The following is a 27,729-nucleotide window of genomic DNA, read 5'->3' on the forward strand; positions in this document are numbered from 1 at the left end:
GATTCGTTATCGGGAAACCCGGCCCAGAACTTTACACACAGGCAAACACGGTGTAACGCAGGAAAGCGCGTTCCTATAGTCTCATAAAGTAGTTTAGTTACCAATATGCGTTACTTTACTTCATTACCCAAAAAAGTAATATAGTTACTGTAATCCGTTACTTTGTAACTCGTTACCCCCAACACTGGTTCCCCATTACCACTCTAAATTGTGTTTGGACTCTCAGTGATTGCAAAGTCTTGTTTAAATAATTGATGCTGTGCTCCATTCTCTTTAATAAACCACTGCATATGGATCTGAACGTCTCTGACTCCACGTTACACAATTAAATACAGAACACTTTATTTGTAACGGGGAGCGATTTAAAGGCATATTGAGCTGCATGTCAGCAAAAACAGCACTTATAAACAAATATAGATAGATAATTAAATAACTCTATAAATATATATATATATATATATATATATATATATATTATATAACTATATAAAACTATTCATAGAGAATATAAACAAACATGTAAATATTTTAATACAGTAGATAAAATTCAGGGCAGGCAGGAAAAGAGTAAACAAATGTGTGTGTGTGTGTGTGAGAGAGAGAGAGAGAGAGAGAGATACGCACTTTGAAACAGCTCCTCTTAGAAATTGCTAGTAAATGTATAAATGATTACACTTCGGCGTGCACATGTGTTTGACCTGCATTTAATACACATAAAGAGCGATGAATCCCGCGGAGCTGAACAACACTGAACTGCATCAGAGAGACTCGAACCTGTGACGCCATGAATCTTCCGCCCCCTCCCTCTCTCTCTCTCTCTCCTCCCTCCATCCCTCTCTCTCTGCTTCATTAGAGATCATGTCAGGATGGGAGGATGATGAAGATGATGGCTCTCCGGGTTTCTCTCCGTGAGCTGCGGGCTCATCTTCTTCTTCATCACTGAAGACTGATAGAGAGGATGAAGAGCGAGTGACTGAATGAACGCGCTGTCTGGTACGTGTCGCATTTACTCCTTCATCACTGTAATCACAGTTTCTCCGTGTTTCTGAGGAGGACTGTAACTGAATGATGGCTTACATAAGACAAGCGTTCGGTAATCTAAGAATCCTCTTCCTCCTCATCATCATCGTCATCATCGTCTTCCTCGCGGAGGAGCAACAGTGATGAAGATCGTGGCTTCAGTAAAATATTTACGAGCTTCTCTCTTCTCGACATATGTGTTGTTCCTGTGTGTGGATCTGGCACCCGTGGGCTTCTGGATCCCGCACCGTCTCCATGGAAACCTTAAAAATCCCGTGGACGCGATCCTTCTCTCCCCCCCCCCTCTCTCTCAGTCTCTCTCCCTCTCTCCCCAACCCCCCCCCTCTCTCTCTCCCCCCCTCTCTCTCTCAGTCTCTCTCCCTCCCCCCCCCCCTCTCTCTCTCTTTCCCTCTCTCTCTCTCTCTCTCTCTCTCTCTCTCCCCCCCCCCCCCCTCTCTCGTGGGTTAATTGGTCCGGTTCTTCCTCAGACGGTTTAGTTCCAGAAGGCTCAGGCTGTGATTGTGCCAGTGTTGTGTAACAGTCATGTAAGTTCTCATCCTCACGAAGCATCACAGAGAGCTCCAATCTTCCTCCTCTCAGCGCTTCTTGTGATGTTTAGTGAAGCTCGTCCTTCTTTCTCTCGGGCAGATCCTCAGAATGCTCTGGAGCAGAGGCCTGCATGTAAACCCTTGTATTTAATCAAGCATCACGCTGTCTCCTACAGCAAATGATGCTTCGTGTGAAATAAATCGTATGAATTCTGTTAACAACCAGTGAAAGATCATAAACTTAAACATCAATCATCAGGCTTTAAAAGTGTAAAATCATTAACAAATCACAAAAAAAAGCCATGAGTAAACACACCTTTATTTATATAGCGCTTTAAACAAAATACATTGCGTCAAAGCAACTGAACAACATTCATTAGGAAAACAGTGTCTCAATAATGCAAAATGATAGTTAAAGGCAGTTCATCATTGAATTCAGTGATGTCATCTCTGTTCAGTTAAATAGTGTCTGTGCATTTATTTGCAATCAAGTCAATGATATCGCTGTAGATGAAGTGTCCCCAACTAAGCAAGCCAGAGGCGACAGCGGCAAGGAACCGAAACTCCATCGGTGACAGAATGGAGAAAAAAACCTTGGGAGAAACCAGACTCAGTTGGGGGTCAGTTCTCCTCTGACCAGACGAAACCAGTAGTTCAATTCCAGACTGCAGCAAAGTCAGATTGTGCAGAAGAATCATCTGTTTCCTGTGGTCTTGTCCTGGTGGTCCTCTGAGACAAGGTCTTTACAGGGGATCTGTATCTGGGCTCTAGTTGTCCTGGTCTCCGCTGTCTTTCAGGGCAGTAGAGGTCCTTTCTAGGTGCTGATCCACCATCTGGTCTGGATACGTACTGGATCCGGGTGACTGCAGTGACCCTCTGATCTGGATACAGACTGGATCTGGTGGCTACGGTGACCTCAGAACAAGAGAGAAACAGACTAATATTAGCGTAGATGCCATTCTTCTAATGATGTAGCAAGTACGTAGGGTGTTATGTGAAGTGTTTCCGGTTCCTGAGTTTTGAGAATGTAGCAGACGTAGAGGAGTATAATGTAAAAGGAGCTCATTCAAATACTGAGGTGCTAAACCATTCAGGGCTTTATAAGTAATAAGCAATTTTTTAAAATCTATACGATGTTTGATAGGGAGCCAGTGCAGTGTGGACAGGACCGGGCTAATATGGTCATACTTCCTGGTTCTAGTAAGAACTCTTGCTGCTGCATTTTGGACTAGCTGTAGTTTGTTTACCAAGCGTGCAGAACAACCACCCAATAAAGCATTACAATAGTCTAACCTTGAGGTCATAAATGCATGGATTAACATTTCTGCATTTGACATTGAGAGCATAGGCCGTAATTTAGATATATTTTTGAGATGGAAAAATGCAGTTTTACAAACGCTAGAAACGTGGCTTTCTAAAGAAAGATTGCGATCAAATAGCACACCTAGGTTCCTAACTGATGACGAAGAATTGACAGAGCAACCATCAAGTCTTAGACAGTGTTCTAGGTTATTACATGCAGAGTTATTAGTTCCTATAATTAACAACTCTGTTTTTTCTGAATTTAGCAGTAAGAAATTACTCGTCATCCAGTTTTTTATATCAACTATGCATTCCATTAATATTTCAAATTGGTGTGTTTCACCGGGCTGCGAGGAAATATAGAGCTGAGTATCATCAGCATAACAGTGAAAGCTAACACCATGTTTCCTGATGATATCTCCCAAGGGTAACATATAAAGCATGAAGAGTAGCGGCCCTAGTACTGAGCCTTGAGGTACTCCATACTGCACTTGTGATCGATATGATACATCTTCATTCACTGCTACGAATTGATCAGAAAAGGGAGATTCGAGATTGGTGTATAATTTACTAGTTCATAGGGGTCAAGTTGTGGTTTATGTGGTTATGTAACACATTGCCTTAATTAGAAATGATCATAAACTGGAACACTGAGTGATAATAAAGAGATTTCCACTATTTTAACACATGACAAATATAATGCTGCAAATAAGAATTTTCTTGTTCTAGTCTTGTTTCAGATTTTTATTTATTTATTTATTTTTTGCATTTATTTTACGTTATTGCTTCAATTAAGAAAATGCACCTGCCAATGAGACAAGAATCTATATATATATATATATATATATATATATATACAAAAACAAGTAATTATTCTCAAGTAAATGTATCTTGCTTTAAGAAGACAAAAGAAAACATTTTTGCTGCTGCTGCTATTAAGACATTTAGTGCACACTGCTAATAGTGATTAGTTGTGAAAGAAAATAAGTTAAAGTATATGTGTGAAAACTAACCTGGAAAGAGGCGTAAGGATTAGGTAATGCTTTCAGTGAATTATGAGATTTATGATAAACTAACCCAGAAATGCACAGTATGTTGTAATTTTTCATATAGTAACAGCGAAAAGTACATTTATAATATTGTTAGAATATCAAGCGTGGTGTTGTTCTTCTAGATTATTTGTAGCAAAACATTATGATCTGAAATGATTAGTTTCTGTCCCTGACCCGGAAGAGGCTTTGACAGACTCGTTATGAACGGCTCAATCTGGAGTTTCAGACTCAAAGGTTCCTCGCTGCAGATTTAATGACATGCATGAGCTGCTAATTAAATGAATGTCTATTTGAGATGCATGTCCTCTGCTGGTTATGATCATAGACTGTACATTCGATTGTCACGCCCTCGCCAGCGTCCGCAGAGCGTCAGAGAGTCTCTTGACCCGAACGCTTCTGGAACGTTGCAGAACGCTGCCACTTCACTTCGGCTCACTGTGAGCGCTGACGGACCGAGCCGTGTGTTGCCATGGTGACAGTGGCTCATGTTTCCCAGCGAGAGACAGAAAAACTCCCTGCTCCAGCAAACACAGCAGACATGCTCAGACTCTTCAGGTCAGCAGGATTTCAGCCGAAACGAGAGAAACCGGAAACTGTGTGTGAAACAGGTCTGACTCCGGTTCCAGCAGAGCAGCAGAAATACACTCTTACGTAGTAACTTTGTCTTGTTTTCTAGTTTAAATATCTAAACATTCTTGAGTCAAGATGAATTGACATGACAAGTAAAATGATTTATACTAGAAAACAAGACAAAGTTACTACGTAAGAGAATCTTTTTATGCAGTCTTTGAACTTTCATATTTGAAAATCAACCTCAGTTATGTTTGACTTTAGGCCAGAGTAAATTATTTTTGTGTGTCAGTTTCTCTCACTCTCACTCTCTCACTCACACACACACACACACACACTCACACACACTTTCTCTCTCACACACACACACACACACTCGCACACACTCTCACTCTCTCACTCACACACACACACTCTCACTCTCTCACTCACACACACACACTCTCACTCTCTCACTCACACACACACTCGCACACACTCTCACTCTCTCACTCACACACACTCGCACACACTCTCACTCTCACACACTCTCACTCTCTCTCTTACACACACACACTCTTACAGACACACACTCTGACTCTCTCTCACTCTCACACACACACACTCGCACACACTCTCACTCTCTCTCTCTCACACACACACACACACAAACACACACATTCAGAATTATTATTGTCTTCAATCTAACTGGCCATTTGTCATAATTGCTCTTTAGATTAACTCATAAATGAATTGCATTATATGTATATGTACATTATATATAGTATTGTATATTTTATAAAAATATTGTTGAAGATCTTGAAGTCAGGTGTAGATGTTGTGAAACTGTTACAGTCGAGGATGACATGCACGTTCTTCTAAATTAGAACAATGAAACGATGATGTCATCTGAAACGGTCTGATTTGATGATGGTCTTGTGACGATGTGGAGTGTGTTTTAAAGGCCATGTGATGAAACCCTCAGATATTGTGAGCAGCGTTTGTCAATCATCTCAAGATTTGCTCTTGTTGTTTTTTGCGTTTTATTTCCTCACGCCGCCCACAGATCTCCTCCAGCCCACCATGATGCTGGTTCTGCACCAAAAGCCCAGCGAGGTTGAAGAAATATGAAATATTTAAGGCAGCCTGTGCTCACAGTGACCTACTGAAGGACAGCGGGCTGTTAATCAATGCCAGAAATACAGGGTCCAGAGACTGCGCGGTGACGGACACAGCTCGCTCTTGTTCTCGTGGTGAGAAACGTGCGCTCGACTGGTGTTTGCAGTGTTTGTGCTGAGTCAGGCGGTGTGTGAATTACCCAGCATCCCTCAGACGCACGAGGCTCAGGTGAGCTGCTGTGTGTTCTGGTGTGTGTGTGTGTGTTTGCACAGTGTTTACGGCTGTGTTCAGCAAACACCTGTGAGACCAGAGCTCTGCGTTCAGCTCACAGGAAGCCCTTCCTTCTTCTTCAGGTCTTTGAGAGAGAGTGAACTGCACTGCAAAAAAGTATTGTCTTGTTAAAATGACTTAAGATATTATGTCTTGTTTAATGTAAAAAACAGCAAAATTATCTGCTAATGGGGTGAGAAAAATCATCTTGTTTAGCCTTTGAATTAAGCTTATTTTTCTTACCCCATGGACAGATCTTTTTTTGCTTGTTTTAAACAAAAACTAACATTTTAGTTTTTTTTTAAAACTAGCAAACAAACAACATAATATCTCATTTTATTTGACAAGTAAATGCATCTAGATATTCATACCAGAAAATAAGTATTTTAAGGTATTATTTTGATTGTGATTGTGATTGTAAGTCAGTGGTTCCACACGTTCTGTGACTGTGGTTTGATTGAGTTCAGTGCTGCTGTAGATCTACTGTATGAACTGTGTTGTGGTCCTGTGATCAGACTCGTGAAGCTGCGGATCTGAGCACTGGTTTGGGTTGGTTTAAAGGTGCCATCTGTAATGTTTGGCAAAAAAAATCAAGTCATACTCCACATTCCATACCAGATGGGGGCAGTATGCCTCAATAAAGTGAATTGGTCTACTCTAGAGTAACAAACGAGAAACGGCATAGTCTCTATGCTCCGCCCCTACTTTCACAACAACACTACAGCCATAGCCGAAGCCTAACTGTGCGTTCACACCGCCGGCGTCTGGAGCGTCAAACATCGCTCTTGCCGCTCTGCTCACAACTCTAAAGCATTAGGCGTGAGACACACGCAATTGACTCTTTTCACACGCTTTCACGCCACACATCAATTTTTTTCACGCACAGAAAAACCACGAAGCAAAGAAGACACGGAGACCAACAGACTAGAAAGAGCAGGTTAGTTATGATATAATAAAATGGGTAACGTTAAGTTATAGCTAATTATCAAATGCAGCTATGGTTAGCCATCGCTAACATTAGCACGTTTATCGAACAGCCTTCGATACATTGCTATGTTATAACTTCCCGAAAACAAATACACAAACATATAAAACAAACTTCTAGCGAAATACTAACAGCATCTAACTTGTTGTTAGAAATGTTGCAAGTTCGGAGTCGAACCTCATTTCTTTCAGGTCCATCAGTTGTCTCCAGCGATTGAAAGCAGTGCCGATGTTTACTCTGGTTCGGCTCCTTTTCTTATCGGATTTGATTTGTGATTCCGAGCGCGGTTGTTTCCCTGTAGCGGGTGGTGGTCTCTTGCCAAGGGCTTGAGACATCATTTCTCTCTCTTCCCTGAACTGAAATGAAGTAGGGGGCTGTACTTTCCACACGATTGACATCAGGTTCAAGTACACGCTCACAAGCCGTGCGAGTTATTCGTGTATTGCAGGTTGGCTGGTAGTTATGTTGCCCGCATACCGCCTCCCATGGCCGAAACTGGTATTACGACACCTGTCGGGCCGGGGCTAGTAATGCTAATGCTAATTAAGGTTGATATCTCTGCAGCACTATAACTTGACTTTTTTTATGACTTCATCACCCTTATTTCTTCTCATTCTTTTAATGCGTGTAGGTCATGTTATGGATATTTTTACCTCAATTTTTGCATATGGCACCTTTAATGTGTAATTGCATGCGTTGTAAGTGTATGTGTGTAAATGGTGGTCTACCGCTTTAACTGGGTTAACTCTTATTGCCGTTTAAAGTATGTGGAGTTTGTTGTTAATGGCTGTTTTATTTGTACAGTTTGAACTTCCTGGTCTTAATGAAGAAACCTGCTGTGATCCTGCGCTGGTCCTGATGATGATGATGATGATGATGGCGTGTGCAGTTGCATTCATGCATTCAGCAGAGGCGTTTATCCAGAGCATTTGTTCGGCTCATGATTGTGTGAATGTGATTGTGATGAAGATCTCGTTCTGTGTTGGTCCTTCATGTCGTCCAGCAGAAGCTGCAGCTCAAGTTTATTTACACTGTGTCCAGCTTCACATCTGAGACACCTGAGAGCAGTCCTACAAAACTGTACAATTATTTAAACCTGGTAAAACATGTAGGCCCACTTGAAGTACTAGTCTGTTAGTATTAGCTGGAAACAGCAAATTGGCAGAAATATCTTATCAGCATTTACACACATGTGTAACGCTACACAAAATGATGGTTTGATACTTTGTCTTCAAATAAAATGGTGTCAACAATGCTGAGAAACACACTTCATACCGCAGTTTATGCAGTTTATACACATGTATACGATGACGCTTATTCAAAGAAACTTATTTCATTTGCTGTTAGACGAGCCTTTCTGCAAAATGGAAATACTGGTGTGAATTTCTAATCAGAGAATGATACAACTGTAAGATGTAAGTGTTCTAGTTAGTGACCGTGTTCCTGTGAGTGACAGTGTTCTAGTGTAGTGGGGGAAGTCGTGGCCTAATGGTTAGAGGGTTGGACTCCCAATCGAATGGTTGTGAGTTCGAGTCTCGGGGCGGACGGAATTGTGGGGGGGGGTAGTGCATGAACAGTTCTCTCTCCACCTTCAATAACACGACTTAGGTGCCCTTGAGCAAGGCATCGAACCCCCAACTGCTCCCCGGGCGCCGCAGCATAAATGGCTGCCCACTGCTCCGGGTGTGTGCTCACAGTGTGTGTGTGTGTGTGTTCACTGCTCTGTGTGTGTGCACTTCGGGGTTCCAGTGCTCCAGTGTTCTAGTAAAGACAGTGTTTGAGTGTTCTAGTGTTCTGGTGAGTGACAGTGCTCCAGTGTTCTAGTAATAAACAGTGTTCTAGTGTTGTAGTGAGTGAGTGACAGTGTTCCAGTGAATGACAGTTTTCCAGTGTTCTAGTAAAAGACAGAGTTTGAGTGTTCTAGTGCTGTAGTGTTCTGGTGAGTGTCAGTGTTCCAGTGTTCTGGTAAAGACAGTGTTTGAGTGTTCTAGCATTCCAGTGAGTGACAGTTTTCTAGTGTTCTATTAATATACAGTGTTTGAGTGTTCCCATGTTCTAGTGAGTGAGTGACAGTTTTCCAGTGCTCTAGTGTTCCAGTGAGTGACAGTTTTCCAGTGTTCTAGTAATAGACAGTGTTTGAGTGTTCTAGTGCTGTAGTGTTCTGGTGAGTGACAGTGTTCCAGTGTTCTAGTAATAGACAGTGTTCCAGTGTTCTAGTGTTCCAGTGAGTGACAGTGTTCCAGTGTTCTAGTAATAGACAGTGTTTGAGTGTTCTAGTGTTCTGGTGAGTGACAGTTTTCCAGTGTTCTAGTAATAGACAGTGTTTGAGTGTTCTAGTGTTCTGGTGAGGGACAGTTTTCCAGTGTTCTAGTGTTCTAGTGAGTGACAGTTTTCCAGTGTTCTAGTAATAGACAGTGTTTGAGTGTTCTAGTGTTCTGGTGAGGGACAGTTTTCCAGTGTTCTAGTGTTCCAGTGAGTGACAGTGTTCTAGTAATAAACAGTGTTTGAGTGTTCTAGTGTTGTAGTGTTCCAGTGAGTGACAGTGTTCCAGTGTTCTAGTAATAGACGGTGTTTGAGTGTTCTAGTCTTGTAGTGTTCCAGTGAGTGACAGTGTTCCAGTGTTCTAGTAATAAACAGTGTTTGAGTGTTCTAGTGTTCCAGTGAGTGACAGTGTTCTAGTGTTGTAGTGTTCCAGTGAGTGACAGTGTTCCAGTGTTCTAGTAATAGACAGTGTTCTAGTGTTCTGGTGAGGGACAGTTTTCCAGTGTTCTAGTGTTCCAGTGAGTGACAGTGTTCCAGTGTTCTAGTAATAGACAGTGTTCTAGTGTTCTAGTGTTCTGGTGAGGGACAGTTTTCCAGTGTTCTAGTAATAGACAGTGTTCTAGTGTTGTAGTGTTCCAGTGAGTGACAGTGTTCCAGTGTTCTAGTAATAGACAGTGTTCTAGTGTTCTGGTGAGGGACAGTTTTCCAGTGTTCTAGTGTTCCAGTGAGTGACAGTGTTCCAGTGTTCTAGTAATAAACAGTGTTTGAGTGTTCTAGTGTTGTAGTGTTCCAGTGAGTGACAGTGTTCCAGTGTTCTAGTAATAGACGGTGTTTGAGTGTTCTAGTCTTGTAGTGTTCCAGTGAGTGACAGTGTTCCAGTGTTCTAGTAATAAACAGTGTTTGAGTGTTCTAGTAGTGTTCCAGTGAGTGACAGTGTTCTAGTGTTGTAGTGTTCCAGTGAGTGACAGTGTTCCAGTGTTCTAGTAATAAACAGTGTTTGAGTGTTCTAGTGTTCCAGTGAGTGACAGTGTTCTAGTGTTGTAGTGTTCCAGTGAGTGACAGTGTTCCAGTGTTCTAGTAATAGACAGTGTTTGAGTGTTCTAGTGTTCCAGTGAGTGACAGTGTTCTAGTGTTGTAGTGTTCCAGTGAGTGACAGTGTTCCAGTGTTCTAGTAATAGACAGTGTTTGAGTGTTCTAGTGAGTGACAGTGTTCCAGTGTTCTAGTAATAAACAGTGTTTGAGTGTTCTAGTGTTCCAGTGAGTGACAGTGTTTTCAGTGTTCTAGATCATGATCAAGCTGTCTGTCTCACACAAATGTAATTCTGTCCTGTGTGCTGGTTGACGTGTTTCTATCTGTGATGTGTGCTGCGATCATATTTTGAGCTTTAACTGAGATCAGAACGAGTGTAGGACACGAGGGGGGAGGGGGGGGGAGGGGGGGGTCTCTGTAGCTACTTTTGGACTCAATCAATATGTGCTGCAAACGCATGTTGATCCTTTCCAGCTCTCAGAAGGATTGCGCTCACACCTCGTCTGTGTCTCAGAGGTCCGTCGCTGCCGTCATCACTCACAGCTACAGCTGCTCTACTGTCCATGTCTGTCTCTGTCTGTCTGTCTTTCTGTCTGTCTGTCTGTCTGTGTCTGTCTGTCTGTCTCTGTCTGTGTCTGTCTGTCTGTCCATGTCTGTCTCTGTCTATCTCTCTGTCTGTCTTTCTGTCTGTCTATCTGTCTGTGTCTGTCTGTCTGTCTCTTGGCCTGTCTATCTTTGTCTTAGCCTGTCTGTCTGTGTCTGTCTGTCTGTCTGTCTGTCTTTGTCTTAGCCTGTCTGTCTGTCTGTCTGTCTGTCTGTCTGTCTGTCTCTTAGCCTGTCCATCTGTCTGTCTGTATGTCTCTGTCTGTCTGTCTGTCTGTCTGTCTTTGTCTGTCTGTCTGTCTGTCTGTCTCTTAGCCTGTCCATCTGTCTGTCTGTGTCTTAGCCTGTCTGTCTATATGTATGTCTATGGTAATGTGCTCATTGTCTCCAGCATCAGTCTTTGTCTTCTAAATGGCTTCATGAATATGAGTCTCTCTCAGTTATTGTTCAGTGTTATTTATGTCGTGTCCATTTGGCCGTCCGCTGACACAAAGCATGCGGTTTATTCTCTGAATAAATATGAGTGGATCTGAATGAAGCGTTAAAACATACATCAGTGTATGTGTGTTCATTTTGTCCCCCTGTGGGTTGTAAAGCCGGTTGTCCAGCTTGCTAATGGATCGATGGCTGCAGAGAGAGACCGGGGGGGGGGGGGGGGGGGGCGCAGAGCTAGAGACAGACACACAGATGGGCTTGTTTTATCAGGGTCATATAATCTTGTCACAGTTCTGTTCTGACACACCTGTATGTCTGCGATTCCTTTTCATCCTGAGCAGGTGCACATGGATTCAGAGCTGTAGAGCGTCTGTTTTTCTCTTGAGTGACCAGAGTGAGACAGGAACAGGAAACACACCACAGAGAGACACATGTGAACATGACTCAACATGAGACAGACAGAGAGAGAATGAGAGAGAGAGGGAGAGAGTGTTGGGCTCAGGTGACGGCCGTTTGAGAGAGTTAATTAATCACATCAGTAAATGTTTACACATCTGTGACACACACACACACACACACAAACTCACACACACACATACTGAGCGTCTCAATGGATTCTCTTTTCTCATGCGACCTGGATTATTTGTGCCTGAAAATTTCCAAACAATATTTAATCTCATCATTTCCTATGATGAAGTTATGGCTGAATTAACTGTGTAAAGCCTGATATATGAAATTATTATCTGATAAATGAACAATTATTCTGATGCTTGTGATGTAAATAAATTAGATGTTTATAACAGCAGATGCAGCAGATACTGACATAAAATAATCTAAATATCAGTTGTAAATATCAATCTCCAGTAAATTGAGATTGAAATGATCCAAACATTTAATGTAATGCAGTCCAATGATGATTGAGCGATTACTTATAATAAACTGATTTAAGTGGAAAAAAAAAATTAGATGATTAAGCAAATGTTTTGAACACTTTTTTAAATGTATAATGGGTTATTAATAGTCTCTTGTGTGATGAATTAATGAAATCACAAATGGAAAGAAATCAATAAATCAGTGATCTCAATAGTGTTGATGAGAGACTTACAGATGCTGGTCACCACTTTATCAGCCGTGATGAATCTGTGTTGTCATAAAATAAAATCATAATGAGACCGTCGTATGGAATTATGGGTAAGGGTCAAAGGTCACCCTGATGGCTTCAAATGTTTAACTCTCAGTTATGATAAGAAGGATCAAATACACTGAACGTATGATGTTATGATTTCAGTAAAATCAAATTGTGGTGCAGGGTTCAATGTTTTATTCTAAATAACTCTTTAAAACACAAATAAATACTGGGAATCAACAGAGACAGACTGAGACAGAGATAAGAAACAATAATTCAAATTAAGATGAATAGAATTTAATTAAACTGCCATTAAAGGGTTAATTAAGCATGATGGAGAGACAACACTTTCAGAGAAAGAGTGTGTGTGTGAATTTCAGAGTGTAAATACCTCATCTCACACACAGGTGAGTGTTTAGGACTGAATCTGTGTGATGTCAGAGTTCATGCAGGTGTCGTTCTGTGTGTGTAAACTCTACAGGGACAAACGCTGCAGTATCGCATGTGTGAAAGTGTATCGAAACACTCGAGTGTGAAGCAGCTTTACTGCAGTGTTCTCAGCTCATATGATCTGCATTCACTCTCACAGCGCCGTCAGTTCAGGTTTAATGAGATGTACCTTGTGATGGAGAAATGTCTGTCTGTTTATACTCTGAAACCAACATCTATTCATCTTCTGTCCTCTGTGGCGTTTGGTTGGTAATCTTGTTGTGAAACACGGGACATAGCTGAAAACTCACAGCTGACTCAGTGAATCATTTATTCAACCAATTTGTTCAAAAACAGATTTATTTAGAAGTAAATGCACGACTCTCTTTATTTATAGATGCATGACTCACTTAGCTTATTGGTTGTTGTTCATAGACACGTGACAGTTAATTCTACTTTTGTTTTACTTTGTTAGGTAGGTAATGTGTCAAATGTAAGTTACTCAGTATTAAATTCTTTATTTCAGGTACTATAATATTAAAAGGATATCAAACCACACTCTTCTAGCCCTGTGTGTGTGTGTGTGTGTGTGTGTGTGTGTGCGTGTGTGTGTGCGTGCGTGGTGTGTTTGTGTGTGGTGTGTGTGTGTGTGTGTGTGTGAGTCAGTAATCAGAGATGTGAGCTGCTCTCTGTGTCTCTGCTCAAGGCAACGCTCAGGACGTGAAGTGACATGTGAACTGACATACACGTCCCTCCCAAAGCGTTTCGGCTCTTCCTCTTAAACGTGCTGTCACTGGAGATCAGAGTCTCTCTCCTGAGCATCAGGCTGCATTTCTCTCCTCGTTATTCTCCTGTCGCCTCCAGTCCAGCTGCTCTTCAGTCCACAGGTCACTTGCTGATCACCTGATCAATAATATCATTAGTCAGCCGCTGTGTGTGTGTGTGTGTGTGTGTGATGCACTGCCAATTGAATTACCTGTCTATCTGTTGTCTGTGTTGCTGCCAGTGACTAATGACAGCAGAATTAGTCTTCAGAGTCTGTTTGTCTCTTAAGAGGAGGAGGATATTGAGGTAAAGATGAAAATATCATTCTAATATGAAAAGATAAGGAATTCATCAGACAGCTTTTTATTACATTCAGAGTGCATTAGTGAGTGAGATGCGTGAGGTCAGAGTTCATCAGGTCAGAGCTGATGGACGAGCGATAGAATCTGGTCAGTTCGGATGAACGTTCAGTAAAACTCACCGGTGGAGGTGTCTGCAAAAGTGTGACGGGAGACTTCATTTTGACAAAAACACACTCATTGTGGTGCTTTCGCTCAACCTCCAATGAAGTCCAATATGGTGTTATAGTGCAGTAAAGACAGAGGTACAGTGGTGGCCAAAATGATTAGAACACAAGTATTCTCAGCAGCTAAAAATGGATTTAAGTCAGTTATTTCTATCTTTTGCTGGAGTGTAGGAAATATCAGTTTACATTTCCAAACATTCATTTGGCCATTAATTGTAATAATGCAGTGAGATGTGTGTGCTTCACACAGAGATGTGATCTGATCATCAGTCCTTTCCTGCAAAGCTCCTAAAAAACTCTGCTCAAGTGCACCGAGGACAAAAGCTGATTGTAATAATAAAAACTCCATAATCATCGGGAAGAAGGAGACGGGAACCGGAGCACAATCAAATGAAACTTTAATAATCACACCCTCGGCGGATGGCACGACACTCCTCCGCCGCCCGGTGGACGGCGACGGCTCCTCCGGTTTTGGGTAGCCGGCAGAAGCCCCCGTTCCCTGCTCCTCCCCATTCCGGCGGAGGGCAGCAGGCTCCGGCCCCCTGGCGAACGGCGTCGACTCCTCCGCCCCCTCACGGACGGCAGCCGCCCCTCCACATCACGGGCGGCCGGCAGCGAGCTCGCCTGTCCCCAGTAACTCTCTCCAGCCCACCGCCTCGAGCGTCCATGGTGGCACATACCTCGCCAGCTCGATGGCACCGCGGATTCACCACAGCGGCGAGGGATCTTCAGCAGCACGTCCCTCCTTCTCCCGGGTTTCGGCACCACTGTAATAATATTAACTCCATAATCATCGGGAAGAAGGAGGCGGGAACCGGCGGACAATCAAAATGAAACTTTAATAAGCAAAAAATAAACAAAACAGCGCACCAGCCCCTCACGGACGACTGATGCGCATAAATAAAAGCAAACACAACTAAAGACAGACCAGTTTTATATCCTTCCATCTCCTACGTGGGACTCGAGACCGGTGGTGGGTCGTAGGTGTAGCTCATCTCCAATCACTACACCTGGCCTCACTCCTCGTTCCCACGTCTCTCGGCCCCGCCCCACTCGTCAAACTGATTAGCTGGTTAGCTTTATTTAATAGAAGTTAAATGATAAAGAAATTCTATTTATGACATTATTTTTAACATAACTGACTTAAAACCATTTTTAGCTCCTGAGAATACTAGTGTCTTGTTCATTTTGGCCTCCACTGTAAATGTCTTTGGTCATGCTCCGTGTTTGGAGGACTGATGGGCTCACACGCGTGTGCCACTGCTCACTGATCCTGTCTTTCTCTTTCTCTCTCTTTCCAGAATCTTACAGAAGTCCAGATGGAGCAGGATGTCGAGAGCACCGTCACGGTCCGACAGCCTAAGCTGCCCAAGAAGACATGGGATGACGTCCCCAAACCTCTGAAGAACAGGGAGCGTGTCAAGCAGAAGATCCAGCGCTACGTCCGGAAAGACGGCAAGTGTAACGTGCATCACGGAAACGTGCGGGAGACCTACCGCTACCTGACAGACATCTTCACCACGCTGGTGGACCTCAAGTGGGGGTTCAATCTGTTCATCTTCGTGCTGGTTTACACCGTGACATGGCTGTTCTTCGGCTTCATGTGGTGGCTGATCGCTTACATACGAGGAGATCTGGAGCACATAGGAGACAACCAGTGGACTCCTTGTGTCAACAACCTCAACGGCTTTGTGACTGCATTCTTGTTCTCGATAGAGACAGAGACGACCATCGGCTACGGCCACAGGGTGATCACTGACAAGTGTCCCGAGGGCATCGTGCTGCTGCTGGTGCAGTCGGTGCTGGGCTCCATCGTCAACGCCTTCATGGTGGGCTGCATGTTCGTGAAGATCTCGGAGCCCAAGAAGCGTGCAGAGACTCTGGTGTTCTCCACCAACGCCGTCATCTCCATGCGCGACGGACGGCTTTGTCTGATGTTTCGCGTCGGAGACCTGCGGAACTCACACATCGTGGAGGCGTCTATTAGAGCCAAACTGATCAAGTCCAAACAGACCAAGGAGGGAGAGTTCATCCCTCTCAATCAGACGGACATGAACGTGGGCTACGACACCGGAGACGACCGGCTCTTCCTGGTGTCTCCGCTCATCATCTGCCACGAGATCAATGAGCACAGCCCCTTCTGGGAGATCTCCAAAGAGCACCTGGCCCATGAGGAGCTGGAGATCGTGGTGATCCTGGAGGGCATGGTGGAGGCCACAGGTACGCCACAGTCATTTCATTGTGCTCCGAGATTACATTTACACATAGTGGATTTGGCAGATGCTTTTATCCAAAATCACTTGCATTGCATTAAAAGTGTGCATTGGATCAGGCATTTCTGGAGATGTGCTGTACTGTTTGAACTCAGAAATTGCAATTACAATTGCAATTGTAATGCATTTGGCTTTTATGAAAAATTGTTGTGACATTTGCCAAGTATGGTAACCAATACTCAAAATTGGTGCTCTGCATTTAACCCATCCAAGTGCACACACACACAGCAGTGAGAAGTGAACACACACCTGGAGCAGTGGGCAGCTATAGATCCAGCACTCGGGCAGCACCCCGGGGTTCAGTGCCTTGCTCAAGGACACTTCAGTGATGAGTATTGAGGGAGGAAGAGAGCACTGTTCAATCACTCCCCCCCCCCCCCACCTACAACTCCTGCCAGCACCGAGACTCGGACCTATGAACCTCAGGTTACAAATCCAGCTCTCTAGCCATTAGACCACAGCTGCAAGTGATTTATACAAAATCACTTGCATTAGATTGCAGGTATGCAGTGGATTGGTTCATGCATTCCCTGGGAATCAAACCCATGACTGTGGCATTTCTAGAGACGTGCTCTACTGTTTGACTCAGAGATTACGCTTACACAGTGCGTTTGGGACACACTTTTATCCAAAACTGCTTTCATTGCATTGAAGGTGTGCATTTGATAAATTAATTTATTCCCTGGGAATCGAACCCATAACCATGCTGTTTGTAGAGGCATTCTGTCCTGTTTGCACTCAGAGATTACATCTACATGTAATGCATCTGTCAGATGCTTTTTTTCTAAAGTCACTTGATTTGGAGGTATTCAGTGGATTGGATCATGCATTCCTTGGGAATTGAACCCATGATCATGGCGTTTCTAGAGATGTGCTGTACTGTTTGCACTCAGACATTACATTTACATATTATGCTTTTGGCAGATGCTTTTAATCCAAAACTGCTTGCATTGCACTGAAGGTGTGCATTTGATCAGTTCATGCATTCCCAGTACTAATACCCCCTCCCCCGCCCTTAAAAATATATATATAATCCAGACTTTTCTAGGGCCCTCTCTTCCTTTGGGGCCCTAGTAAACAGTACTGGTTGTACCCCCAGTCCGGTGCCACTGATTTGAACCTATGACCATGACCTTGGAGTTTCTAGAGACACTGTTTGCTCAACTGTTTGCATTTAAAGATTACATTTATATGTACTGCATTTGGCAGATTCTTTTATCCAAACACATTTGCATTGCATTGGAAATATACATTTGATCCGTTCATGCATTCCCTGGGAATCGAACCCATAACCATGGCATTTCTAAAGAAGTACTCCACTCTTTGCACTCATATATAACATTTACTTTTACATGCTTTTATCCAAAATTGCTTGCTTTGCATTGAAGTTGTGCATTTGATGACTTAACATATATGCTGGGAATCGAACCCATGACCTTAAAATTGATTTGATCTACAGGAAGTTTGTTGCATTGAATAGGAAAAAACTCCATAACTGACCATATTAAGTAGAACTCATACTGAATGAGCAATATCAGATGTCTAATTCCCAGCATTCCCTGGAAATGGCGTTTCTAGAGCTGAACAGTTTGCAGTCAGAGATTACATTTACATGTAATGCATTCGGCAGAAGCTTTTATCTAAAGTCACTTGTGTTCCACATGGCTCAGGGACTTAACATGAAAGGGAGATGACACAGCGGAATAAGTTCAAACATAATAGTTATCATGACAAAATTATTTAACCATAAAAACAGTATCCGTAGTATCAGTCAGTAGGAATAGCAAGTGAATGGATGCACAAGGTGAAGAGTTGTCAGTGCTAGTGAATGGATGCAAAACACAGCATTATGTCACAAAATTGGAGCATGGCTCTGGCAAACTGCCCAAGCTACAGCTAAGCAGCGACGCTAACAAACTAAGACCCACAATGAGCATCAGGTGCGCTCAAGTCACGCCTCAATCACAAAACCTCCACAGAAAAGAAAATACACCCAAACCAACACAACTCGATCATAACAACCCCCCCCCCCCCCAAACTTACAATGTGTTTAATATGTTTAATCGTCGAGTCATAAGGCTGTAAGAACTCTGTAATGAGTGAAGGAAGGGTTAGAATAGATGACATATCAACTGTGATCAAACAGATAAATGGGACAACAAATGATTTTGGATAAAAGCATTGCATTGAAGGTATGCAGTAGATTGGTTCATGCATATGCTTCTCTGTGGACTGCACACGGAGAGTAAGTGTTTCAGCTAAATGTTCTGTTATTTTGAGACTGAGCATGATATTATGTTGAGCATAAATTACTTTAAAGTACTAGTGGCACATGCCAGTGTTTGCATGTGTTTATGTGTGCTATCGCTAGTTAAGAATCAGTTTCATTTTTGTCACGTTATAATCACTGCATCATTCCCAAACCTCCACTCGAGTGATTTGACAGGTTTCATCACCTGACGTAAAGGTTAATTTGTTAATTCTGTCTATATTTTCACACGTGACTAATCGAATCAATGTTAATTTCATATTGTGGTGTTTGAATTAGTTTACGACTTGTATTTTAGTGACTAATTAGTCAGTTCAACGAGTGTATTTATAGTAATCCTCCTATCTCTGGTCCTCACTGGCCAACTAGATGACCACAAATCTGAATAAATCATCATGAATAAATGATCTCTTCATTGATGTGAGGTTTGTTCGGAGGACAATATTTGTCTGAGATACAACTATTAGAAAATCTGGAATCTGAGGGAGCAAAAACATTGAAATATTGAGGAAATCATCTTTAAAGTTGTTCAGATGAAGTTCTTAGCAATGCATATTACTAATCAAACATTAAGTTTTGATATATTTACAGTAGGAGATTTACTAAATATCTTCATGAACATGTTCTTTACTTAATATCCTAATGATTTTTGTCATAAAAGAGAAATGTATAATTGTGACTCATGTATTGTTGTGTATTTCTACAAATATACGTCTCTGATACTGATGACTGCTTCTGTGCTGCAGGGACACAAAATGAGTGATTTTTTTAAATAATTGTTCAGTAAATGGTAAGATTTTCAGTTTTCAGGTGAACGATGGCTCTAACAGCATCCCAAGAGAAAGACTCTGAATCAGGACTCATGATATACTGTAAAAATAGTGCCAGATCAATACTCAGTGGCGTATAAATGCTCTGTGTGCCGGGAAATATCCCAGAACTCTCAGTGTAGTGCAGTACTGGAAACACGTCAGATGAGCGTGACGTGACCTCGTGTGTCTGTGGATCATTACAGACTCTTCAGCTCTGTGTCGCTCTCTGAAGGATGAGCAGCTGCTGTGTGAGATGTGCAGAGACAGGCACGTGTGTGTAGAAGCACTGCGGTCCATTCAGAGGAGTGTGTGACGTAACACCTTTAGAAGACCAGCGAGCGTCTCACACTTTCTTTACTCCTCCGCTCTTATTTGAAGATTAGCAGCGACACACATCAGAACCACACGGATCCAGTTATGTGGTTCTCTCAGTGCAGTGATGCTTGACCTGACCTGACCTTTACAGGTTTGCTGCAGAAAATGGTTTATTAGAGCAGATAATCACAGTCTGTCTGCTTTTGAGACGTGGTTGTGATATTTGAATGCAGTGCTTCAAGAGAAGTGAGGCATTTTGCATTTTGTGAGAAAGTAGTTGAAAAAACTGTGTAATAAACACTGCATTTTCCATAAAAACATAAGAAATGTTTTGTTTTCATGGTGAGTTTAAAGCAGGAAGAGAGAGATGAAGTGTGTGGTGTGCAGATTGTGCTTTAGTAAAGAGTTGAGGGTAAATACGGTTGTGCTCATAAGTTTACATCACAATCTGCAAGATGTTTATAACCTAAGAAATAAGAGGGATTAAACATGTTTTTAGTAGTTGTTCTTTTAGTGCACAGATCTCTCCACAGATGATCCTGTGGAGAAGTGAACATCTTCTGCTGGTTGCTCACATTTGTATTCTGCACATTTGAGCTCTTCCCCACCGTGAATGCATGATGTGAGCTCCATCTGTTCACACTGAAGACGAACGAGAGGAAACACACCATATATAAAGAACGAGGGACATGATCATCTGTCAGCTCAGTTATTATCGGGTCTGTGGAATAGATGGAAACGTCTGCACTTGCTAATTCCTTTGAGATTTTTCCACTGTTTCTAATGACCTTGGAGACTGATTTCAGCTCCTCATTTTCTATGAGCTACAGTTCAGCGTTAAAATAGTCTGAGATAAAAAAGGAAAGTCGCGTCGCACAGCCGCTGAGAAACGCTGCAGAAATGGAGGATCTTCTAGATACAATTAGGCAAAAAAAGAAGCAGCATGTCTTCTTTCTCTGCGACTGTGATGCTATTTTGAGGGTTTGTGAGCACGTTGCCATGGCGACGGCACAGCTTTAGGAAAACCCACTGACATTATATAACCACCTTATCTAAACCGCGCTCCGGAGTGTTACTGTTATTATGATTACTGGTGTTATTTCTGTCATCACTGCGGCAGGACTCTCAGTCCGTCTCGTGCTCAGTACGAAGCAGATCACGACACACAGAAGGCCGTGTGAACTCTTTCAGACGCGTTTCCCTGAGAGAGGAAGAGAGAGAAGTGTTCTTCAGGATTGACTGTGGTTCTAGAGTCTGTCGAGGGTGCTCACTGCTCAGGGCATGACCTGTTGCCATGGCGATGAGGACACGTGTCATCACAGGACACATGTCGACAGGGACGCGCTGTTCAGCTTTAAAGGGGTCATATGATTCTGCTAAAAAGAACATTATTTGGTGTAAAGAACGTACAGTTTATGTGGTTTAAGGTTCAAAATACACATTATTTTCCACATAATGTACATTATTGTTTCTCCTCTATGCCCTGCCTTCTGAAGCATGTCGATTTTTACAAAGCTCATCGTTCTGAAATGTGAGGTGTGCTGTGATTGGCCAGCTATCCAGTGCGTTGTGATTGGCCAAATGTTTCAAGCATCTGATGGAAATGTTACGCTCCTCAACATATACTGTAATGGCGTGTCCCGGACAGAACACCAGCGTGACAGGACAAGAACAATAAAACCCATTACAAACGAGGCAGTTGTTGCATCCAGTGGGAACATAATTACTGATTATAATGACTCATGCTGTCTTTTTATGCTTTGCTTTGCATATCACATCGTGTAAACATAAAACCATGTCTGTATTTGTGATCGGAGAAATACAAGCTACTTTACTCTACACTGCTCAAAACTCACGTTTGAATCATCAGTGGCCAATCCTTTACATATGTAAGCATACTTACATACCAGGAGTCAGAAGTGCCAGACTGTACTATCAAAGAGTGAGGAACAGCCGACGGATTCTACGAAGGAGCAGCCGGAGCTTGCAGCAACCACGTGTGACTGAGGTTTCACAGTTCAGTGGTGCATGGGGGAAAGTGGGGGGGGGGGGGGGGGCAAGGTCAGGAGTGAGTTCAGCTTCCTGACAGCCTGGTGGATGAAGCTGTCCTTCAGTCTGCTGGTCCTGGCCTGGAGACTCCGCAGTCTCCTCCCTGATGGCAGCAGAAGAAGCTGTGTGATGGGTGAGTGGGATCACCTGCGATGCAGAGGGCTTTGCGGGTGAGACGTGTTCCGTAAATGTCCTGGAGGGAGGGGAGAGAGACACCAATGATCTTCTCAGCTGCTCTCACTATGCGTTGCAGAGTCTTTCGGCAGGATGCGTTGCAGGCGCCATACCACACAGTGATGCAGCTCGACAGGATGCTCTCGATGGTGCCTCTGTAGAAGGTGTACATGATGGGGGGTGGGGCTCTGGCTCTCCTCAGTTTGCGGAGGAAGTAGAGACGCTGTTGTGATTTCTTGGCCAGTGCTGCAGTGTTTTCAGTCCAGGAGAGGTCCTCTGTGATGTGCACACCCAGGAACTTGGTGCTGCTCACTCTCTCCACAGTCGCACCGTTGATGGTCAGAGGAACGTGCTGAGTGTGTGCTCTCCTGAAGTCTACAACAATCTCCTTCATCTTCTCCACGTTCAGAGAGAGATTGTTGTCACTGCACCACCCGGCCAGACGGCTCACCTCACTCCTGTAATTTGTCTCATCTTTGTTGCTAATGAGACCCACCACAGTCGTGTCATCCGCAAACTTAATAAAGAGGTTGGAGCTGTGTGACGGTGTGCAGTCATGGGTCAGCAGAGTGAAGAGAAGGGGGCTCAGCACACATCCTTGGGGGGCCCCAGTGTTCAGTGTGATGGTGCTGGATGTGTTGCTCCCGACCCGTACTGCCTGAGGTCTTCCAGTCAGAAAGTCCAACAGCCAGTTGCACAGCGAAGTGTTGAGCCCCAGCTGACTCAGCTTGTAGATGAGCTGTTGAGGGATGATGGTGTTGAATGCTGAACTGAAGTCTATGAACAGCATTCTGACATATGAGTCCTTTTTGTCCAGATGTGTGAGTGCTGAGGGGACGGCAGTGGAGATGGCATCATCGGTCGACCGGTTGGACCGATATGCAAACTGGAAGGGGTCCAGGGAGGGGGGGGGGCAGACTTGATGTGGTGCATGACTAGCCATTCAAAGCACTTCATGAGAATGGGGGTAAGTGCAACAGGACGGTAGTCATTGAAGCAGGATGGAGATGGTTTCTTCGGAACTGGAATGATGGTGGTAGTTTTGAAACATGTGGGAACAACAGCCTGACTCAGTGATATGTTGAAAATGTCTGTGAAGATATCAGGGAGTTCTGCTGCACAGTCTCTCAGTACACGCCCAGGGATGTTGTCAGGACCCGGAGCTTTGCATGCATTGATCCTGCTGAAGGATCTCCTCACACTGTCTGGGGTCAGCGTCATCACCTGGTCACCGGGAGGAGGTGGAGTCTTCTGTGCAGTGGTGCTGTTTTGTTGCTCAAAGCGAGTGAAGAAGGTGTTCAGCTCGTTCAGCAGAGAGATGTTGCAGTCTGCTCTCAGTGCTCTGCTCTCGCACTGACCCAGGTGCGCTGCATCCTGATTGGTTCAGATAACATGCTGCAGGAGGTCAGGGCCGCGGAAAATCGTGCTATAAAGCGATTTAGAAATCGCGCACACTCAAATCGCGATTTTATTTCGATTTCGATTAATCGCACAGTCCTAATTCCCACACAGATGTGGGGGGCGTGTCTAAACTAGGTGTTTTAGGGGGGTGCGGCAGGGTCTTAACTTTGATAAAGAATATCTCTTTGGGTTTGTGACTTTAGTCTTTGCAACTTTACAGATCTTCTGCATGCACCAAGAGCTTCTAACACTCCAAAGACAAAGGAAAATATTGCATCATATGACCCCTTTAATGTTGTTCTGCTCGTCGTATAGGTTCTTTGTCCAGCTCTGTGTCGTGTCCTGAGTCACAGCGTGTGTGTGTGTGTGTGTGTGTGTGTGTGTGTGTGATAGAGCAAGAGAGAGAGAGAGAGCATGTGTGTGTGGTTTGGAGGGTTCTTGATCTCGGGCTGCTGTCTGCTGATAACGATGCAGTGAACGCAGTTCTCCTGTCAGCAGCGCAGGACGCAGGGATTTGGTTTAGAGCGTTATCTCACACCAGATGAATGAAAGTTCTTTAGCAAACTATGTCCAACAAACACGCTGTGCTCTCGCTGACGGACTCTTGTGTGTTCATGAGCACAGCTAATACAGTGGAGGCTGATGAAGCGTGATGCAGCTCCCGCCATGACTCCTCAATACAGAGCGACTCTGAGACACGCGTTATATAAGCGTGTGTGTGTGTGTGTGTGTGTGAGCTCTGAGAGTGCAGAGGGAGATGTGTTCACAGATGTGACAGTGTTTGGAGAGTGACTGGAGACAGTGACCTTTGAACCCTGGAGTCGCTCAGTGTTGGTGTCACACATTTATTGTGCATCTAATGGAACAGGAGTGTGAAGAGGTTTACTACTCTTCTGCTCTAAGCTTCTCCATCACATCTTGTTTTCTACATTTATCTTTATTCATTTGACAGACTCTTGACATACAGCAGAAAGTATCACTTCATACTTTTTTCTGAAAATGAAGCACATGCTGATGGGTTTTATATCCATGGGGTGCTTTTCTTGAAAATGTTTTGGGTAAATATCCATGTTGCATTAACACTCAACAGAAAAGACCATCTATCACCATCAAATACACTGAACGCTTGTTGTTCTAACCAGATCTCTCTCTGTCACACACACATTTATTAACACACACACAGACTCATACAGACACACATGCACATACACACACACGCACACACACACACACACACACGCGCACATATGCACACACACGCACACACACACACACGCACATATGCACACACTCACACACACACACACACACACACACATGCACACACACACACACAAACACACACAAACACATACTCACGCTCACACACACACACACAAACACACGCATGCACACACACACAAACACACACAAACACACACATGCACACACACACACACACACACACACTCACACTCACACTCACACACACACTCACACACACATTCTTCACTCATTATGTGAGTCATTTCACAGTGGTGTGCTGAGATCGTCAGGAAACCGTTGTAAACGAGGTAGAAAGAGAGAATGAGTTCATCATCACTGACTGAAACACTGGCTGTGTTCGACATGGCATTCTTGCTTACTGCAAACTGCCCAGTACACAGTGTATACGGCTCACTATTTTTTAAAGAATAGTGTGTGAAACAGTTTACAATAAGCAACAAGTGTTTCAGAGTAGTGTGCTAAAGTGTTGTCACAGAACATTAATTCAGCTGCTGAGGTTATTACATCACAAATAAATGTGCTAACTATTCTTTTTACAAAGGCTTGTTAATTAAGGATTCATACTAGTAAACAATGCTATATTGCCCAATTGAACTAATTTCATAATTAATGGACTTTACATACTGAGCAGAACTAATAATAATTGTGTAAATAGTAGTTAGGTGGATATTTTATTTTTCAGTACTGTAGTACATGGTGAAATAACATAGTGTGTTTAAATGATGATAAATTAATGCAAATGTAGTGGGACACAAACCTCCCTACACCTTAATAACACTGAATTATTAATGAGACGTTTTATTTCAAATTTTCTAATATATCCTTTATTTTTATTGAAAATAAATGTCTTTCTGATCTGATATGTGATGGGAAAAGGAGTAGTCTAGGTAAGGTTCGAACTCTTTCATCCGCTGCGAGTGAGCAGTGTTTATCACAGCTAGACATTGGTGGACAGAGTTATTGTAAACGGTCTCTGCCAACAAATTATTTATATATTATATTACTTCAATATTTTTGTTATTCAATATCTTTGTACTCTGTACTGTATAAGGCACTATAGAGATAAAGGTGACATCATTTGACTTGATCGGAAACAAATTTATGTCCTACTTGTGATATTGTTTTTAGATACGCAGCAATATTTAGTATTTTACAGTAACATGTATGTATAAAAGTGTTTTATAATAACTATTCCTCGCCTCCAGTTCACTCACGCGTTTGAAGATGAAACATTACATGGAGTGTGTTGCATTCTGGGAAACATGCAGTGTCTTGAGATGCACACATCAGACTTCATCAGACACAGAACATCCTCTTCCTCTTCACGGTGCACACGCAGCTCAGTTCATTTCCTACATGTATTTCAAATATAAAATATTATTTTGTCATGTATTTGATAGAGTTGATGCAAATGGCTTCATATTTTCTATCAAAATACTTTAGTGTTTTGTATTTTTGGTGTTTTAAAATGCTGTAAAATACTTTGTAAGAAGTCTACGTGATGACATCATAAAACGACGGCCTCTGATTGGTTCCTGCTCAGTAGTTTGCCCAGACTTGTTATTAATGTGTGTGTGTATGTGTGTGTGTGTGTGTTCCTCAGGCATGACGTGTCAGGCGCGCAGCTCGTATGTGGCCAGCGAGATCAAGTGGGGCTACCGCTTCACCCCCGTCCTGATGCTGGAGGACGGTTTCTACGAGGTCGACTACAACAGCTTCCATGACATCTACGAGACCAACACTCCCAGCTGCAGCGCGCGAGAGCTGGCGGAGATGACGGCGCGCTCTCGTCTTCCTCTGACCTGGTCAGTGTCCAGCAGACTGAGCGCACAGGGCCTGAGGAGCAGCGAGGACGAGGAGCTGCTGGAGAGGAACGGAGACCTCGCCAACATGGAGAGCGAGTCCAAAGTGTAGGAGCACACACACATCTCTCCTCGCCTCTGCGCCGCCGGACGCTCAGCTGAGGTCAGAGGTCAGAGGTCAGAGGTCAGCTCAGGAAAGCGCCCCGAGGCGGGACACGGACCCCATCTCACGCGCTTTTTCTCTTTTTCTCGCCCGGAAGGATGTGCGCGGGCGACTGCATGGTTCCCGAAACCAGTTTTTTTCTTAAAGATAAGAAATGATATTTTCAGATTTTTAATTCAAAGATTAATTCCTATAAGTGTATATGATATAGATCTATTCTAGGGCATTTGCATTTGTATTTTTTGTATATATCTGCTGGGTTTGAGATGTGAGGTTGTTTGATACGACACAGAGTCGTGTATTTTGCCTTCTGGGATAGCGAGAGTCATATTTATCTACGCATGTACAGACGGTCCTGTAGTGGACTGACTGAGAGTTTGAGGACTGTAGGCCATACTAGAGCTGCTGCATGGGACTGTGTGTGTGTGTGTGTGTGTGTGTGTGTGCGCTCCAATAACCTTCCTCAGCCATGACCATTCTCTCCCTTTGCTCTTCCTTTAACTCATAATCATGATTGGATGAAGAAGTAGAAGTGCAGACGTCTGCGTGTGTCTCTGTGTTTCTGTTCGTTCAGTCGAACCGCAGCAGCAGACGTGACACACATCAGCGTTCAGTCGCACACGAGACCAAAGACCGAGCCTCATGTCACTAACGAACACCTCACGATTAACGATTACAGACACGTTAGATTTAACAGCAGTGAGAGCGAGGCTGTGAGCTCGTCGACAATCAGTTATCAGTCACGTTCATGATCCTTCAGAATCACTGACCTGGTTGTGTAGTGTGAACAGAATCAGTCAAGGGATCTTTATTTATACAGTGCTTTTAACAATACAGATCGTGTTTAAGCAGCTTTACAGTATTAAATAGGAAATAATGCAGAAGGACGATAGCAAACACCTCATCATCATTTAGTTGAGCTCAGTTCAGTTTGATTAGTGTAAGTTCAATTAAGTCGAAGATATCTCTGTAAATAAAGTGTCCCTAACTAATCAGCAAAGTCAGATTGTGTGGAGGACTTTAACTCTTTACCTGCCAAACATGAATCACTTTCACAAAACTTTCATGGCCTCCAGAATATTTTGAATAAATATCTGAACATGCAATATTTAGTCTTTTAGCAGAGAATGTCAACATAAAAGAACAACGCCTCTGCTTTTAAACTTTTTTTATCAACACTTTAA

The 27,729-nt window shown here is 43.2% G+C and overlaps 1 protein-coding gene across 1 annotated transcript; it reads left to right on the plus strand.

Moving 5' to 3' along the window:
- Positions 1 to 793: 793 nt before the first annotated feature.
- Positions 794 to 26,875, plus strand: LOC113110134 (G protein-activated inward rectifier potassium channel 2-like). Its single transcript, XM_026274154.1, has 3 exons — positions 794 to 993; positions 15,323 to 16,241; positions 26,184 to 26,875. Exons 2-3 carry the CDS (start codon positions 15,341 to 15,343, stop codon positions 26,492 to 26,494), a joined length of 1,212 nt encoding a protein of 403 aa, XP_026129939.1. The 5' UTR covers positions 794 to 993; positions 15,323 to 15,340; the 3' UTR covers positions 26,495 to 26,875.
- Positions 26,876 to 27,729: the final 854 nt, after the last annotated feature.

This window comes from Carassius auratus, chromosome 10, assembly GCF_003368295.1.
Source record: "Carassius auratus strain Wakin chromosome 10, ASM336829v1, whole genome shotgun sequence".
NCBI classification, from domain to species: Eukaryota; Metazoa; Chordata; class Actinopteri; order Cypriniformes; family Cyprinidae; genus Carassius; species Carassius auratus.

What these genes read in the sequence shown, in the direction of transcription:
- LOC113110134 (XM_026274154.1), top strand. Translation starts at nt 15,341, where the DNA reads ATGGAGCAGGATGTCGAGAGCACCGTCACGGTCCGACAGCCTAAGCTG. An exon ending in GGGCATGGTGGAGGCCACAG is followed by an intron (nt 16,242 to 26,183) that starts GTACGCCACAGT and finishes TGTGTTCCTCAG; the next exon opens with GCATGACGTGTCAGGCGCGC.